This window comes from Cervus canadensis, chromosome 12, assembly GCF_019320065.1.
Source record: "Cervus canadensis isolate Bull #8, Minnesota chromosome 12, ASM1932006v1, whole genome shotgun sequence".
Taxonomy (NCBI): domain Eukaryota; kingdom Metazoa; phylum Chordata; class Mammalia; order Artiodactyla; family Cervidae; genus Cervus; species Cervus canadensis.
The window spans coordinates 63758592-63778664 of NC_057397.1; the positions used below are offsets into that span (position 1 = coordinate 63758592).

Consider the following 20073-nt stretch of genomic DNA (forward strand, 5'->3'; position numbering starts at 1 on the left):
GCTTCTGTTTTATGTTTTGGTTTTTTGATTGTGAGGCATCCCTCCCCAACCAGGGATAGTACCTGCACCTCCTGCATGGGAAGGTGAAGTCTCAACCACTGGACTGCCATGAAAGTCCCAGCATTTACCTTTATCATAACTTTTTTTTTTAGATCTTTTTTTTCCATTTTTTTTATTAGTTGGAGGTTAATTACTTTACAATATTGTAGTGGTTTTTGTCAGACATTGACATGAATCAGCCATAACTTATCTTATAGGGGACAGGGGAGGGACTTGACAGCTTGGAAACTCCACTTTGAGATTGGCATTTTAAAAGATAACTGAATTGCATTGCAAAAATGCAGAAGTAGAAAAAGAATAGAAGAAAAGAAAGTCAGGAGGGAAATTTCAAGGGCCTGAATTAGAACAATAACAACATAAAGACAAAGCAGGAATAGATTTTTTTTTTTAAATACGTTGAAAGTAGACTGAATAGGATATGGTTCTTAACTGTAGGACAGTAATAGAGAGGAGAGAATGAAAAATAATCTGAAGTCTCTCAACTGTGCTCATAAGTAAATATGGTTCCTTTAATAGAGACAAGAAATTAAGATGGGGTGTCAGGTGTGAGGGAGTTGATGAACTCGAGTTTAGCCACATAGAAATGCATTTAGGGGTGATGTCCAATATGCCCATGGACAACCAATGTTCTAAATAGGCAGGAAAACTTCTGGATTTAAAAAGAATAGAGATTAAGAAAATCATCCATTCATTTTCTCCTCTTTTTTTAAACTTCTCTCATTTCACTGAAATAAAATATGTATGGAGAAGCCACTGCCTGCCAAATTCTGGGATCCGCGTTAGGGAAAAAAAGGCAGAAAGTAAACGGAAGGCTCGTGGCATCTGCAACAAGCTGTGGTGGGAGATGGCGGTCCAGCAATGGCATGAAGTGGCGGAATGAGGGGAGGGTCCCCGAGGAGGCTTTGTCAGGGATGCACTGGGCTTAATCAGGTTCATTACGTTGCCTAACCCCTAGGGGGAAAACACACACTTTCGGCTTCCCTTCACAGCCTAGACACCCTCTGTGGTTCCAGGCAGACTGTAAGGCAGACACCCCCCTCACACACAGCCACGTGGACTTCACTCCACAGCACTCACCCACACTCCTTCTGGGGAGGTAATGCTGTGACTTCTCTGTGGAAGACCTTTTGCTAATCTTCCATCTTTTACATCTAGGTAACAAAGTATTTATAACTAACTCTTGGAATGCTATGCAACTCTGTGATTGAGGTGAAATCCTGATTCCCAGGACCTCTCTGCAATGGTCCATCACCCACCTGGAGAAGGTGCTACCCCACAGAATACAGACTGAAGCATCTTTACAGAGATTAGGGTGCTAAGATTCAGGCAAGCCTTGCAATTCCACTCCGAGGCACTTGTTGTTGTTGTTTATAAAGAAGGAAAACATATGGCCAGGAGAAGATTTATGCAAGAATGTTCACAAAAGCTTTATTCATAACAGTCAAAAACCAGAAACCACCAAAATGTCCATCATCCTTGGTGAATGGATAAACACATTGTGGTCTAGCCTCACAATGAAATATTACTCAGCAGAATAAAGGAATGAGAAGCAGATACAACGTGGATAAACCTCAAAAGCATTATGCTGAGTGAGTGAAGCCAGTGTGAAAGACCCCACGTACATGAGTCTATCTACAGGAAATTCTAGAGGAGAAAGAGCTATGGTTCCAGGAAGCAGATCGTGTCCCTCGGGAACAGGGGAGTAGAAGAGATGGACTGCGAGGAGGCCCAAGGGAACATTTGGGGTGAGGAAAATATTCTCCATTATGGTTGGGGTTATATTACTGGGTGCATTTTTCAACACTCACGGAATTGTACACTTTAATTTGGTAAGCTTATTTTATGTGAACTATACCTCAGTAAAACTGATTGAAAAAACATTCCTGCAAGGCTGAGGAGTAGGCTGACACGTGCAGCGGGAAGACGCCAGTGGCTCCTGGGAAGCTCTGAGTCAGCACCACCTCAACCTTCCAGCTGCTGCTGCCTGAGAATGCCTCTGTTCTAATGCTTTAGCCACAGACCCTGACACCCACTGGCCATTTCAGACTACGGTTCTGATAACTCACTCTCGCCTTGCCTCCTGTCCTTAGGCTAGAACCAGCGGCGCATCTGGACAGCTGATAAAATAAAATCCTACACCCTTCCCACCTGGATCAGCAACCTTAACGTAGAAACATTTTGTCCTGGAGGTACTGACAGTAAGGATTACACTCCAAGGGGTCTTGACTACTCAGTTCCTGGAACCTGGACTCTTGGCTCTTCTATCACTTCTGTTTACTGAAGAGACAAGGGGCTTGTTTCTTTTCTCAACACTTAAAACTACAATTTCCCTATGGCTGTCTGACTTCTCTGGTCCTACTGAGGTCTTGCTTTTCCACTATATCTGTGGCTTATAACCCCAGCGTTGAGGCATGCCCTGGCCCTGGGAACAATTCATTTAGGAAGAGAGAAAAGGGGTTCTGAACTTAATATGAATCTGGACTGCAGCACAGCCCTTAAGTCTGAGAGAGGCCCCAAGCTAGGACACATGCAGAAGTTTCTCCAACACCGTGCACTTGTTCTTTCATTCCATTGATCTCCTTAAACAAAATACAAATCTAAACTTCCCAAACAGCTTTATTTTAGGGACTACTTTCAGAATTCCGATACCTACTAATAAATAAGATTCATACCAGAAAGCTTATAAAAGCTGTTTTTTTTGTACACTTGATGTCATAGGAAGAAAACCTAACATTCAGTGAGTGCCTGTTACACGACGAACACTGTATTAGGAGGCTACTGGATGTGCATTATCTAATCTAGTCCTCACAATAATCCTATTCTTCCCCTTCTTTGTAGATAAATTCTCTTAGAGAATAAGTAACTCAATGAAGTTATTTAATCTTCAGCTAGTATAGAGTTTGAATATACATCTAGGACTATTTGATTTTTTAAAACAAAACCAAAACAAACAAACAAAAAAACACCTCTAAAGATTTCACATAAACTGTGGCCTACAGTTTGGTTTAATATTCACAAGGTCCTGGGTCTGAGTCCCTGCTCAGCCATTTACTAGCTGTATGGACCTTAGGCAAGTGAGTTTCTTTCTAGATTATTTTTCCTCATCTGTAAAAAGAAGAAAATGGACCTACTTCACAGAGCTTTGAAAAGATGAAGTAAGACAAGTCACACAATAAGCATACTATCAACTACTGGCATGATCTCAAATACCAAGCTGGTTCCAAATGGAAGAAATACAACACAAATGGGCAAATACCGCCCTCAGCTATTCAGAGTTGAACTTCCACACAGCAGGTCATGTTTTGCCCTTCGGTTAGTCCTGCCCTTGTTCATTCAGTATAGTAAACTTTTAATACGGAAAATGTGTGTGTGTGTGTGTGTGTGTGTGTGTGTGTGTATGAGTTGCTCAGTTGTTCTTTGCAACCCCATGGACTGTAGTCCTCCAGGCTCCTTGGTCCATGGGATTTCCCAGGCAAGAATACTGGAGTGGGTTGCCATTTCCTTCTCCAGGAGATCTTCCCCACCCAGGGATCGAACCTGAGTCTCCCGCATTGCAGGTAGATTCTTTACCATCTGAGCCACCAGGGAAGCCGTGTGTGTGTGTGTGTGTGTGTGTGTGTGTGTGTGTGTGTGTATGAAGTGTCTGCCTTTCATGAGTCTATGAGGATCAGCTCTGAAGATCCATGCTCTCTTTCCTAAACTGTTTCTAAAAACTGAAACTTGACTGCAATATCCTGTTCCCAGACAGTCCATCCCTTTCCTTTGTCTTCACTCACCTGCTCCGGATACTTGCTCCCAGTGATCTCTGCCACCGTGTTGAAGGAATCAGCATCTGGATAGCTCTTTGCCCCCATCTTCAGCTGAATGACAATTCTGTTCCCGCGAGAAGCCATTCTTGACATCATCTCTGCGTCTTCCACCGTAATACAAGCTGTTGGGATCTTTGGCACACCATTCTGGTATTCCTGAATACCTGTGTGAGGACTTGAGAAAAGAAGTCACCAGGTTACCTTGATGGTGGAAATGGACCAAACGTATTTTTTAAAAGCCCCTGTATTTGACATTTGATTTTCACTGGTCTTTGTTTGCATGTGAGGAATGGAAAGGGTGGGCAATATTGGTTTACTTGCTTTTGATGTGAAGGTATTTTTTTTAATAAAAATAACTTAGAAACTTCAGTTTAATAATAATTTCATTGAAAACATTCCATATAATGTATTTTGATAATTTGAATAATCCTTTAAAAAGTTGCAAATTGCTTCAAACTCAGTGTCTTCAAGACCAAGAGGTGAACACATGTGTTCGAGGGGACAAAACTATTGCAGCTACAGATCAGAGGACCCACAAACTGGCGTAGACACACCTGGCTCTCTGGTCTGGCTCGAGTGCTGCTGCCTTCCCAGCCGAACACAGAGGTCGGCAATGTAGCCCTGCATAAGTGTAGCATGCCCTGCAGGAAAACCACAGAACAATGTCGGAGGAAATGTTTGTGTTTCCATGAGGAAAAGTGCCAAATAAACCCAGGTCTGGTGATGTCACCACTACAAGAAAAAGGCTTATGAATGCTCCCTGTGTCCCATCAGTCTATTCCTGTCTTCCGTGGAAGCACAAGCTAAGAGCCTCCTTATCCAAACTAAAATTTTTTTTAATATTTCCATACTTGCTTCAAGTTGTCTCACATTCAGAGAAAAGTGTTTCTCCTCCTTTTAGCCATAACACATTTCTCTCCTGGAGAAGTGACTTCAATCTTCACATGCACAGACATGATGATGCAGTCTTACCACTGCTTTCTTGGTGTGACTATATTCTCGTGACCACGTATTAGGTGATGACTTACTGACTTAGAGAAACTGCATGGCACAGTGATTAAGGATAGAGATTCTGGATTCAAATCTGGACTGTGCCACTTATTACTAATTGGCCTTGGGCAAATTATACATCAGACTTCTCTGGTGGCTCAGCGGGTAAAGAATCTGCCTGCAATGCAGGAGACCCAGGTTGGATTCCTGGGTCAGGAAGATCCCCTGGAGGAGGGCATGACAACCCACTCCAGTTTTCTCACTTGGAGAATCCCATGGATAGAGGAGCCTGGTGGGGGATGGTCCCTAGGGTCACAAAGAGTCGGACATGACTGAAATGACTGAGGATGCATGCACTCAAGTTATACATCTTTGCTTCACTGGTTTCATTTGTGATTGAAGATGGTAATTATAATATCCACTTCATAGTTATTTTGCAAATTTAGTTAATTTATACAAACATATCACTTACCCTAGAATATAGTAAGCACTTGATAAATGTTAAATATTTATCATACTAATTTATCTATTACATTAATTTTGCTGAGAGAGACTGTGTCAGCTCAAGTCCTTAGGACCATCTAAGCACATTCTTTATAGACATTTCTTAAGTGTTGGCTGGAAATTTTATCCTTCATAAGAGAGAGACAAATGACTTTTAAATCTAAAACTTATAAAACAAAGCCTGAATCTGAATCTCTGTTCCAGTATATGTCTGATACACTCTGACTTCTGATTTAGGGAAGGCTATGGAGTCACATAACCCAGGTCAGATCCTGGCTCTGCCACTCTCTGCCTGCCTGATACCAAGCAGCTTGGATCATCTCTCTGTTTCTGAGCTTCCACATCTGAAACGTGGAGAATAATATTAGCACTGACTTCATAAGATTGCTATGAGGAATAAAAGAGATAGCATATGTAAAGGATTTAAAAGTGCTTGGCACATAGGAATTACTTAGTAAACACTAGTTGTTATTATTATTATTTCTTCAGTGTTAATTTTCCCCACTGACTTGGTAGAGTGATTAATGACCAAAAGTATTTTGAAACATGTAGGAAGACAATCTAAATATTTATTATTCATATTACCTTACGTGATGTCTAGGATCCAACAAACTCTCCTTGTTCTCAGGCTCTCTGACTCGAAAGGAGGTCAGTGTAACACTTCTTAATAGGCTCTTTTAAATAATGTTTCCAAACAAATTGGCACTAATAAGTTGCAGGTAAGAGTTCTTAATCCAGGTACAGTGAACTGGGCATACACCCATAGCTCTACTGAGGAAAATGGCATTTTCCAACTGTGGTACTGAATTCAAGATATAAAATGCTTCTAATTTATTTCTATAATTAAGCATGTGCTCTCGTGGTGGAGTATTCAGCACTGTTTAGTAGAAGTAGACAGAAAGAAGACTCAATAATTCTGGTTAAAGTTCTGTATTGTCACTGTCAATTGTCCTACAGGAGATGATCAGTGTAAACATCAGCTCCCTGACCCCATTTACAAGCCCCATGTGCAATTTAACAATAACAAAGCATAAATGACAAAGGAAGCTGTAAAAAAAAATCAAAATAAGAACATTTACAGATTAATACCAATCCCTTGCAAAGTCTTCAAAAGATACAAGGGAAGGGAATGCTTCCCAGCTCATTCTACAAGGCTACTACTACTACTAACAAAACCAGACATAGACACTGCTAGGAAAGAAAACTACAGTCCAAAATCGCTTATAAGTATAAATGCAAAAAAAAAAACAAACGAGATAGAAACTAAAACAAACTGATACAGCAACATATGAAAATACCATGGCCAAAGGAATTTATTCAGGAATGCAACTGATTTAATATCAAAAAGTCAATCAATGTAGTACATTATAATAATGTAATAAAAGATAAAAATCACATGATCATCTCAATAGATACTGACTAAGCCTTGGAAAAAATCTAATCCTCTTTCATAATAAAAACACTCAACAAACTAAAAATGGAAGGGAACTTCCTCAACTCAATAAAAACTATCTATAAAAGACCCATAACAAACATCTTAATTAGTGGTAGAAGACTAAATACTTTCCCCTTGAGATCAAAAAACAAGACTAAGTTGTCTGTTCTGACCACTCTATTCAACACCGAACTAGAGGTTCTAGCTAGAAAAATTAGACAAGAAAAAGAAATAAAAGAAATTTAGATTGGAAGAAAGAAGTAAAACTGTTTACAGATGGTCAAATATATAGAAAATCATAAGGAATCACACACACAAAAAAACTACCAGAACTAATGAGCAAGTACAGCAAGTTGCAGGATGTAATATCAATATACAAAAATCAATTGTACAGTAGTAATAGGCAATACAGTATAGTGGCAATACAGTAGAAATGAGGGACACCTGAGTTCGATCCCTGGGTTGGGAGATGCCCTGGAGTTGCATGGCAACCCACCCCAGTATTCTTGCCTGGAGAATCCCATGGACAGAGGAGCCTGGCGGGCTACAGTCCATGGGGTCGAAAAGAGTTGGACACGACTAAGTGACTAAGCACAGCACAGCAATGAGCAATCTGAAAATGAACAATCGCTTTTTCACTAGCAACAAAAGGAATAAAATACTACAAATAAATTTAACAAAAGATGTGCGAGATTTGCACAATGAAAACTGCAAAATGTTGAAATAAAGAAGATCCAAATGAAAAGTGCCCTGTGTTTACGGATCGGAAGACTTCATATTCTTAAGATGGTGTGTGCGTGCCGTGCTGAGCCGCTTCAGCTGTGTACAAATCTTTTCGACCCTACGGAATGTAGCCTGTCAGGATCCTCAGTCCACGGGATTCTCCAGGCAGGAATACTGGAGTGGGTTGCCACGCCCTCCTCCAGGGGACCTTCCTGAACCAGGGATTGAACCTCCATCTCCTGCATTGCAGGCAGATTCTTTACTGACTGAGCCACCAGGGAAGCCCTCTTAAGATGGCAATAGTCCCCCAATTTATTTACAGATTCAGTGCAATCCCTATCAAATTCTAGCTGCCTTTTTTGAAGAAATTTACAAGTTGATTCCAAAACTCATATGGAAAAGCGAGGGACTCAAAATAACCAGCACAAGTTGAAAAAGTGGAACAAAATTGGTGGAGTCACACTTCCACATTTAAAAACACACTACAAATCTATAGTAATTAAAAGGATAGTACTGGTATAAAGATAGATATAATGATCAATAAAATAGAATTGAGAATTGAGAAATAAACTTTATAAGCACGGTCAATTCATTTTCAACAAGAGGGTCGAAATAATTCAGAGGGGATGAAAAGTATTTCCACAAATGGTGCTGGAGCCATCCAGATACCTGCATGAAAAATAATGAAATTGCACCCCTATATCACATAAAATATGAAGGAATCATAGACCCAAATGTAAGAGCTAAAACTATAAAACTTCACAATCTCAGGTAAGGAAATTGTTTCTTAGATACAACATACAAGTCATAAGCAACAAAAGAAAAAAGAGATAAATTGAATCATCAAAACATTAAACTTTTGTACTTCAAATGGCACCGCCAAAAACTGAAGAAAACAAACCACAGAACGGGAGAAAAACTTTTACGAATCAAATATCTGAGAAGGCACTCGTGTCTAAAATATATTACTCACTCTTAAAAGCTCAATAATAAAAGACAATCTAATTTAAAAATGTATGAAGAATTTGAATAGACAGTTTAACAAATAAGATACACAAATGTATAAAAAGCATGTGAAAAGATGCAGCACACCACTAGCTATAAGGGAAATGCAGGTCAGAACTACAACGAAGTGCCACTTTGCATAGGATGGCTATGAACAAAAAGAAAGGTAAAAACAAACGCTGGCAATAATGTGGAAGACTCTGAGCCCTTGTCCATAGCTGGTACGAATATAAAACGGCAGAGTCAATTTGACAGTTCCTCAAAAAGTTAAACATTTAGTTACCATACAACCCACAGTTCTACTACTAGGTATAAACTCAAAAGAAATGAAAGCATGTGTTCACACAAAAATGAGCACACAAATGTTTACAGTATTATTCAGAAGAGGCCAAAGATGGAAACAAACCTAACGTCCATCAACTGATGAGTGGATATTCAAATACAGTATATCTATACTATGAAATACTATTCAGCAATAAAAAACAATTGTTCTGAAGTGTGCTAGAACATGAATGAACCTTGAAAACATTATCCTAAGTGAAAGAAGCCAGTCACACAACACCACAGACAGTTAGTCGCCTACATGTGAACCTTCAAGTGGCAAACTTTCAAAGACGCGAACATGTGTTTGCATGTCTAATCACACAAGTTAGTTCATGTGTCTGGAATACATGGTCATGTGCATGCATTCTCTATTAGTGGTGTGCTTTTGAGTACCTTACACTGTAGTACAGTATCTTCATTTCAAGCCCAGGATGTGAGCGAAACTGCAGCCTGCCCTGTCTCCTATTGCTGATGACTTTTTCAGCTCCACCATCTTCCACCTCTTCTTCCTTTTCCAGTCAGTAACTGTTCCCTGGATGCCAGCCTCTGTATGCCGGCTGTTATACTGTACTACTGTACTTTTCAAGGTACTATACTGTAAGATTAGAAATGCTTTCTTTATTTTTTGTATTTGTTTTTTATGTGTTATCTGTGTGAAAAGTATTGTAAAGTCTATTCAGTTCAGTTCAGTTCAGTCGCTCAGTCATGTTCAACTCTTTGTGACCCCATGAATCGCAGCACGCCACGCCTCCCTGTCCATCACCAGTTCCCAGAGTTCACTCAAACTCATGCCCATCGAGTCGGTGATGCCAGCCAGCCATCTCATCCTCTGTCGCCCCCTTCTCCTCCTGCCCCCAGTCCCTTCCAGCATCAGGGTCTTTTCCAATGAGTCAACTCTTCGCATGAGGTGGCCAAAGTACTGGAGTTTCAGCTTCAGCATCAGTCCTTCCAATGAACACCCAGGACTTAATCTCTTTTAGGACGGACTGGTTGGATCTCCTTGCAGTCCAAGGGACTCTCAAGAGTCTTCTCCAACACCACAGTTCAAAAGCATCAATTTTTTTGGCGCTCAGCTTTCTTCACAGTCCAACTCTCACATCCATACATGACCACTGGAAAAACCATAGCCTTGACCAGATGGACCTGTGTTGGCAAAGTAATGTCTCTGCTTTTTAATATGCTATCTAGGTTGGTCATAACTTTCCTTCCAAGGAGTAAGCGACTTTTAATTTCATGGCTGCAATCACCATCTGCAGTGATTTTGGAGCCCAAAAAAATAAAGTCTGACACTGTTTCCACTGTTTCCCCATCTACTTCCCATGAGGTGATGGGACCAGATGCCATGATCTTAGTTTTCTGAATGTTGAGCTTTAAGCCAACTTTTTCACTCTCCTCTTTCATTTTCATCAAGAGGCTTTTTAGTTCCTCTTCACTCTCTGCCATAAGGGTGGTGTCATCTGCATATTTGAGATTATTGATATTTCTTCTGGGAATCTTACATACTGTTTATTAGCTTATGTAGTTGGGTACCTACTAACTTTGGGTACCTATGACTAATTTTGTTGGACTTATAAACAAATTAGACTTATAAATGTGCTCTCAGGACGAAACTTGTTTACACGTAGGAGACTTACTGCATCATAAAATTCCATTTGCAAGAAATGTTCAGAAAAGGCAAATTCATAGAGGTAGGAAGTAAATTTTAGGTTGTCTTGTGCTGTTGGAAAGGAGAGGGAAATGGGGAGTGAATGCCAATATGGGGATTTCTTATCAGGATGATAAATATGTTCTAAAATTAGACAGTGACAGTGCTTGCAAAATCTTTGAATGTACTAAAAAACTGCATGTGTTAAAAAGTAAATTATACGGTTTGTGAATGTATCCTAAAAAAACTTTTAATATAAAATATCAAAATAAAAACCTAAGTTTCCAGATTTCTCTTCAAGGGAAAAAGTTCATTCAAAAACCTTGCTTTCATGACTCTGGTTTATGAGATGTATGAAAACAAAGCCTGATGCTCTCTGTGCTTGCAAGAGAGTAATCCCAAAATATAAGATGAATATGGAAACTAAGTTTTAAATCAGCGTTTCAAATTCTATTAAATTTCTTGTGTATGTGGTGTAAAGTGATATAATTTGAAGTAGGTTGAATATTGTCTTTTATCTACATAAAATAAGTGCGAGGTTTAAACAAGTAGGTTTGATATTTCCCACCCATTGCCATGCATCAGTCAAACTCCCTTAAGCTAGTCAGTTTTGACTAGCTCTTTATAGAAGATACAAGGTACACTTTGTTTCCAAGTACTTCAAAATCTGCAAAGTTCAAATCAACCCTTGAAAGTGGGTGTCATCTTGTGATGTTAAATATCCTACAAAAGGAAAATTATGTATCCTTACTGAGGAACAGGTAGATTTCCACAGGGGCCCGGAGACATTGACTAAAGTAAAAATCATTCACAACACACTGAAGTCTTGGAATGTTTCCTGAAAAAAGAGGTGGGAATGATTATGAGGACTGGGAGCTTTTGAAGCTATCATCTTTTGTTTTTGTGAGAGTGTTTTTCAAACTTCCTTATTAGGAAGGTTAAAAGAGCATCTATTCTGTTTATTTGCCTCGCTGGTGGCTCAGTAGTAAAGAATTCGGTTGTTAATGCCAGAGATGCAGGTTCAATCCCTGGGTCAGAAAGATCCCCTGGAGGAAATGGCAACCCACTCCAGTATCCTTGCCTGGAAAATCCCATGGACAGAGAAGCCTGGCAAGCTACAGTCCATGGGGTCACATAATCAAACACGACTTAGTGATTAAACAACAAATTCTGTTTGTTTGTTTCAAAAATCAGCTTGAAAACAATTGACTTCACTAATTTTTTTTTTTAGATTTAGCACTTTAACAGTAAATTCATCTCAGACTTTTCTACTGTCATTAACAACAATAAGAGTAAATTGATCTCAGGCATTTATACTGTCATTAAGAATACAAAAGCAAAAGGATTCATCTACACCATAATTTCTGAAACACTGAAATAGTTCCAACTCCCACAGGTTAAAAAAGGAAAGCAAAAGAAAATCTTGATCAAGAGAGAGAAAGTAGGGCTAAATTTCATTTCTAATTTTTTTATAGTTCATTTGAAACGGCAGAAAAAAAGAGAAGAAAAAGTCAAATTCTTGAATTCTAGTCCATACTGATGACAGACTCCACATGAGCAAAACTCAACCAACCTATTAATATTATATTCACTGAAAGATCTCAGTAAGGAGACTGTAGCAGACATCATCAGAGATGCTGTAACACAGCACCAGAGAGCTGGGCCTTCTTCCAAAACAAAGGAATCCAGCCGGCTCCACAAGTGTGAGACAGAAGGAAAGTGGTCAAAGTGCTTAGTGGAACAAGACCATGTGACTTTTTAACATCCACAGCATATATGAAGGTTTTGGCTTATTTCTAAGACAAAAAAAAATGAAGAAGATTAAAGATATAAGGAGGTACTGCCTGTAAAATAAATATAAAAGAGAATTCAAGATATCTAAAAAAATTTACACAAGATTGTGTCATCTAGAAAGCACTGTATAAATACTAGTTTTGTTATTTTTAGATATTTTGCAACCTAAACATCAAAACATGTATTTGTTCCTTTTCCTTTCTGATCTTGTTCTTCTATGTAAGTTATAATTTTCTGCTAATATTTAGTCATTTCATCATCTTAATTTGTTTTCTTATTTTCTCCTTGAATCTTTACAATTTCTAAAAGAAAGACACACTTCTGTATTAAGATGAAAACCTACCTTAGAATAACAAAAATATTACAACAGATAATTCCTTTAATAAAAATAATAATGATAAAGATATGAAGCAACATAAGAATCATTTTATAAATGAAGATGGTAACCTTAACCAATGAAATGTTCTGTCCATTTTACTAATTAAATGTTGTTTTTAGTTTAAGTCTCAATGGGAAACAGTTTTGATTAACTGGACTGGAAAGTATTTAAAGATCATCTAACCCAAGATCGCTGTCTTCTCAGTAAGAAATATGCCGTTTCTATTATTAACTCTGTTAAACTATGCCAATCTCTCATTACCCTCAGAGCCCAAATATCCTCCTATTAGAATAGAACTGAAGATATAACTCATAGCACATAAACTGAACCCTGCAAAATCTGTATGTTGGAATTCTAACCTGCATGGTGATGGTTTTAGGAAGTGGGGCCTTTGGCAAGTGATTGGGCCATGAGGATATAGCCCACCTTAGAGGGATTGGTACACTTAGAAAAGAGGCTCCAGGAAGATCCGTCACTCCTTCCATCACATGAGGCTGTAGTGAAAAAACACCTGTCTAGGAAGTGGGTGCTCGCCAGACACTGAATCTGCCAGCACCATGATCTTGGACTTTCCAGCCTGCAAAACTGTAAGAAATAACTGTTGGTTGTGTATAAGCCACCCAGTCTATGGTATTTTTGTTATAAAAGCCAAAACAAACTAGATAGCACATTCTGTCATAAGGGAAACAAGATAAAGACATCTGAATTATTTATTATCCATTCTTGATTAAAACTCTGGGGTCGGGGGGTAAGGAATGGTTGATTTCTTTCTTGACATGAAGAAAATGTTTTCAAAACAAAGCATCAGATAGTCATACAAGGTCAGAGCAAGATGACAGAGTGGAGGACGTGGAGCTCACCTCCCCCCACAAACACATCTACATGTGGAACAATTCTCACGGAAAACTAGCTGGAGACTGGCAGAAGCTGTAGGGAAGATTTCCACATATCTGGGTAGGATGGAAAAAGGACATAGGGTCAGGACTCCCACCCTTAGGATCTGAAAGAAAAAAGGGTCTGCACAGGCAGATCCTTGACCTGCTGATGGATTAGGTTGAGCCACAGCTGAGCATCTCAGTCTTGGAGTCCTACATGGAGGAGACAGGCCCTCTTGGCTTCAGGGAACCCGCAGGAACTGGAGAAAGGCTGGAGAAGTCCAGACTCCACTCACAAAGAGTGTGCAGGTGCTGGCTTACCAACGAACAGGGTAGAGAGAGCCCTGCACCGTGGCTGCCCCCTCACCGTGCTGCAGAATCCAAGTGGGGCAACACCCCGGCTCTGCCCACTCCACACCACATCTTGGCACTGGATCTGGAGCAGACAGGCCCTGGGAGAAGACTCAGTCCAGGGACGCATAGGAGGCTCTGGGGCGCGGGGCCTGGGGTACGGTCCAGGTGGGGCAGCAGCTCCAGTGTTGGTGCTAACTCAGTGTGCACTACAGAGGCAGCCCAGATGGCTGACAGCAGTACAGCCCCTCAGTTCCCCTCGCCAAGGTGCCCCAACTCCCAGCTCCAGCCTAGCGAACGCTCCGCCCCTGCCCACTCCACACCACAGCCTCACCCTAGATCACACAACACTAGATGCCCTTACGCGAGAGATTGCGACAAGGGGAGGAATGCAACTTGGGCTGTGTCTGAGTGGTGCTGCACACGCCTCACGGGCAGCACATCAGATCTCTGTGAGCACAGAGCCTCGCTTACTTCAGCACTCCTGTCCACACTGGAAGGGAACAGGCTGCTTAAGCCCAACCCTCAGCACTTCTGCTGTAGCAGATGGGGAGCACACCCCACCCTTGACAGGCCAGGGAGAGCTACAGCGCAGAGAAAGTTCCACCTCACACACTGCACAGGTTTTACGCCCTCCAACACCAACCACGCTCCCTATCAAGGTGATAGTGGCCAGCACACCCTGAGGAAAGATGTCGCTGGTGTCTACATCAAAATCAGCCCTCATGCCAAAGACACTGGATAAAACACAGTCTACACAGGGACACTCCCACATAAAAATACTCCTTCAAGACCACAATAGGTAACTGTTTCTCCTAAATTAACAGAGAGCTGTTTCTTTGGTTTTGTTTTTTAAAGATAAATAAAATGAACACATCTTTAGCCAGGCTCAGCAAGAAGAAAAGAGGAAAGAAATCACTAATTATTAGAGAAATGCAAATCAAAACCACACACAGGTCGGAATAGCTGTCATCAAAAAGTTTACAAATAACAAACGCTGGGGAGGATGTGGAGAAAGGGAAATCATCATACACTGTTGGTGGAAATGTAAAATTGGTGTACCCACTACAGAAAACAGCATGCCGGTTCCCTAAAAAACTAAAAATAGAACTACCATATGATTCGCAACACCACTCCTACGTATATATCCAGAAAAAACAAAACACTACTCTGAAAAGATACATGTACCCAATGTTCACAGCAGGAGTATTTGCAATAGCTGACACATGGAAGCAACCCAAGTGCTCACCAACAGACCCCTGGCTTGAGGAAACGTGGGGTGTGTGTGTGTGTACTGGAATATCACTCAGTCATAAAAAAGAATGAAATACTGCCATTTGTACCAACACAGGTGGACCTAGAGACTATTATACCTAGCGAAATAAACAGAGAAAGACAGCTACTGTATGATATCATTCATACATGGAATGTAAAAAGTAATACAAAATTGAATACACATATACAAAACAGAAACAGATTCACAGAGACACAGAAAACAAGCTTATGGATACCAAAATAGAGGGAGGGAGGGACAAATTAGGGATATGGGATTAACAGATTCAAACTACTACATATAAAACAGATATGCAACAAATAATTTATTATATAGCACAGGGAATTATACCCAATATCTTGAAATAACATAGAATAGAATCTGCAAAACGAACAAACAAAAAATCTGAATTACTATGAATCTGAATTACTATGCTGTACATCTGAAACTAACACTATATTGTAAGTAAACTAATTTTTAAATTTTTAAGTTAAAAAAAAAAAACTAACAAAAACAAAGTATCAGCTAAGTACCGAAGGAAACACTAGAGCCATGTTCTCAGGGTGTTTTCTACAGAATACCAGGCCAAAGAAACCTTGTAAGGGGCAAAAGATCCCATGGTGAAACACAGTCATGAAACATTGAGCATTATTTCCCTGCTTTGAGGAATTACAAAGCACTTTAGTTTATTGATAGCTCTGAAAAGCAACATAGCAAAGAAAAATGTTTGACTAAGCATTCCCAAACTTAACTGACATAGGGATCCTTTTTTTGTGTAACACTTTTATCATCTCAGTCTTATCTGAGCAAAAAAAGTTGATTCACTCTCCTTAAAGGAGGACTAAGAAAATGCCTGGGTATTTTCCTTCAATGATCAATTCAGCTAGAAATGAGCTATTCAAGAGTCTAGACCATGTCTAATAATTCTTTATACAGCAAGAACTTGTAGCTTCTACCATATTTTAAGTATTTATAGTTCCTGCCATATTTTAAAGTGCTCAACAAATACATATGTGCTCTATATATTTGTTGAACAGTTTATATATATCTTATCGGGTCTCTTTTTTCCAAAGAATTCTGACTAAAAGTCAGATTTATTTTTATTTGCAGCCAAATATATTCTGAAAACTTGCAACAACCAAGGTTGAAAAATCAGTACATTGAATATTTTAAAATTATAAGTATTAAAGCTTCCCTTTTAAAAACATAAGCTCCATATCAAATAAATAAGTTCAAATTAAAATTACTGAAATAAGCCATTGCAGAAGATTCTTGGAAGATGATAGAATAAACCTGCTGTTCAAGAACTGATCAGAAGAATCCCACAGGTTAAATGAAAGGGCACAGTAACCTGAAGCTATATGAAGAAATGAAGACCTCAGTAAAGATAAATGGGCAATTACAAGGGCTGTTTTTTATTGTAAAACAGACTGTAGCTCCACTTTTAGTTTTCTACATGATTTAAGAGAGTAATTCATCGAAAATAATTAGTTTATGTATTGGGGCACATAATATATGGAGATGTAATCCTGTAACATCAACAACCAAAAGGATTGGGGAAGGAGCTATAAAGGAACAGAGTTTTTGTATGTTACTGAAGTTAAGCTATTCTAAATTCAAATTAGAGTGTCATAACTTTAGCATGTTAAATGTGATCCCCATGGTAACCACAAAGAAAATAGCTCTAGAATATAAACAAAAGGAAATGAGAAAGAAATGTAAACATTCGACTAGAAAATAATCATCTAGACACAAAAGAAGATAGCAATACAGGAAATGAGGAACAAAAATGCTAAAAGGTAAAAAGAAAGCAAGTAGCAAAATGACAGAAGTTACTAATTATCAATAATTACTTTAAAAGTAAATGGATTAAACTTTCTAATCAAAAGACAAATATTGGCAAAACTGATTCTTTTAAGTGATCCAACCATCTGCTATCTGCATGAGACTTGCTTTGAAGTCAAAGATGCAAACATATTGAAAGCTAAAGAATGGACAAAGATATTCCATATGAATAGTAACCAGAAGGGAACAGTAGTGGCTATACTAACATCACAAAAAATAGACTTTGAATCAAAAAACTTTACAAGAGAAAAAAACAAGGATATTGTTTATTAATAAAAGGTTTGATACAGGAAGAAGACATAAGAATTATAAACATTTATGCATCTAATAACCGGCTATAAATGTATATGAAACAAACACCGACAGAATTAGAATTGGAAAGTAGAAATAGATGGTTCTAAAATAATAGTCATAGACTTCAATACTCAACTCTCAGTAATGGTGAACAACCAGTCACAAAATGAGTAAGAAAACAGAGGACTTAAACAATGAGATAAACCAACCAGATCTAACAGACATATATAGACTACCCTTCCTAACAAAAACAGCATACACATTTTTCTCAAATCTACGTGAAATGTTTTCCAGGATAGACCAAATGTTAGGCCAAAATCTAATTCTCAGTGTATCTAAAAAGATACAGATGCAACGTATGTTCCCTGACCACAACAAAATAAAATTAGAAACAAATATCAGATGGAAAACTTGAAAATTTACATATTTCTGAAAAGTACATGACAGACTCTTAACCAAACATTGGCTCAAAGAACTCACAAGGGAAACTATAAAATATTTAGAGATGACTGAAAAAATAAATACAACACACAAAATGAAAATGGAGACATTCCTATCAATTGCACAAAAATAAAAAGAATTTTAAGAGAGTTATATGTGAACAAATTGGGTAACCTAGATGAAATTGACAAATTGCTACAGACACGAAACTAACCAAAACTGGATCATGAAAAAATAGAAAATTTGAATAAATCTATAACTAGTAAGGAAATTAAATCAGTAATCAAAAATATCTCCTGACTGATAGCTTCAATAGTGAATTCTACCAACCATTTAAAGAATACCAATACTTCTCAAACTATTTCCAATACAGTTTAAGAAGAGAGAATGCTTCCTAGTTCATTCTATGAAGCCAGCATTACCCTGATACTAAAGCCAGGTAAAGACACTACAAGGAAAGAAAGCTACCACAAATATCCCTTAATATTTGATGCAAAAACTCTCAACAAAATACTAGCAAACAAAATTCAGCAGCATAATAAAAGGAATATACACCATGACCAAGTGCAGTTTATTTCTAGAATGCAAGGATGGTATGGCAAACAAATTTGATCAGTGTAATATACCACATTAACAGAATGAAGGAAAAAACTGACATGATCATCATCTCATTTGATAAAGAAGAAAACATGTAAGAAATGTCAAAACCCTTTGATGATAAAAACACTTAGTAAATTAGAATAGAAGGAAATAATTTCAGCATAACTAAAGCCATATATGAAAAACCCACAGCAAACATCATACTCAGTAGTGAAAGACAAAGTTTTTTCACTAAGATCAGGAACAAGGCAAAAGAACATGTGCAATGGTGAAAGCAACCAGGCAAGAAAAAATAAATAAATAAGAGGCATCTAAGTCAGAAAGAAAGAAGTAAAATTATTTCTGTCCACCGATAATATTATATGTAGAAAACCCTAAAGATCCCCCCCCAACACGTACACACAGAACTATTGGAAGTAATAATGAATTCAGAAAAGTAGCAGGATACAAAGCCAACACGCAAAAATCTGTTGCATTTCTGTACATAAACAATGAGCAAGCTGAAAAAGAAATTTAAAAGCAATTGCATTACAATAACATAAAAAAATAGAAGACTTAGGAGTTAACTAACCAAGGAGGTGAAAGACTTATACAATGAAAACAATGCTGAAAGCAATTAAAGAACACACAAATAAATGGAAACACATTCTATGTTCATGAACTGTTTAGTCGTTAAGTCGTATCCAACTCCTTAGGGACTCCATGGGCTGTAGCCCGCCAGGGTCCTTTGTTCTCAGGATTTCCCAGGCAAGAATACTGGAGTGGGTTGTCATTTCCTTCTCCAGGAGACCTTCACAACCCAGGGATTGAGCCTGCATCTCTTGCATTGGCAGGCGGATTCTTTACCACTGAGCCACCAGGGCAAACCCTGTTCATGAGTTAGAAGACTTAACATTGTTAATATGTCAATACTACCAAAAGTCATCAGCAGATTCAATGCAATCCCTATCAAAATTCCAAGGACGTTTTGGGAAGAAATAGAAAAATTCATCCAAAAGTTTATATGGAACCTCAACGAGCCCTAATAGCCAAAACAATCCTGAAAAATAAGATCAAAGCTGAAGGACTCATGTTTCCTGATTTTAAAACTTACTTCAAAACCAACACAATCAAAACAATGTTATACTTGCATAAAGACAGGCATGTAGACCAATGAAACAGAATAGAGAGCCCACCAATAAACCTTTGAATATATGGGGTTTTGGACAAGTGTGAAAAGACCATTCAATGGAGAAAGGGCAGACTTTACAATAAGTGGTGCTGGGAAGACTGAATATCCACTTGCAAAGGAAAGAAGTTAGACACTTACTTAACATGACACACAAAAACTAACTCAAAATGGATCAAAACTTTAAGTGTAATGCCTAAAGCTATAAAACTCGAAGGAGAAAACATGGCAAAAGTTTCTTGACACTGGATTTGGCAATGATTTCTTGGGTATGACACTGAAGGTACAAAAAACAAGAACAAAAATAGACAAATTAGATTTCATGCATATTGGAAAATTTTGCATCAGAAGACAGTATCAACAGGTTAAAAAGACAATCTACAGAATGAGAGAAAATGTTTACAAATCATATCTCTGATAAGAGATTAATATCTGGAATAAATAGAGGACTCTGAAAACTCAAACACAAAAGACCAAACAACATAATTCCAAAATGGGCTAAGGATTTGAACACATATTTCAACAAAGATATATAAATATATAAATGCATTCCCTATC

At 38.4% G+C, this 20073-nt stretch overlaps 1 protein-coding gene across 6 annotated transcripts in view; it reads right to left on the reverse strand.

Annotated features, from left to right (window-relative positions):
* Window positions 1-20073, reverse strand: part of CPQ (carboxypeptidase Q) — a 515377-nt gene that overhangs the window by 277633 nt on the left and 217671 nt on the right. For all 6 annotated transcript variants that reach the window (XM_043483097.1, XM_043483098.1, XM_043483096.1 and 3 more), the window contains one exon: window positions 3837-4044. In XM_043483097.1, the coding sequence (XP_043339032.1) occupies window positions 3837-4044 (208 nt within the window). The remainder of the gene's footprint in view (window positions 1-3836; window positions 4045-20073) is intronic.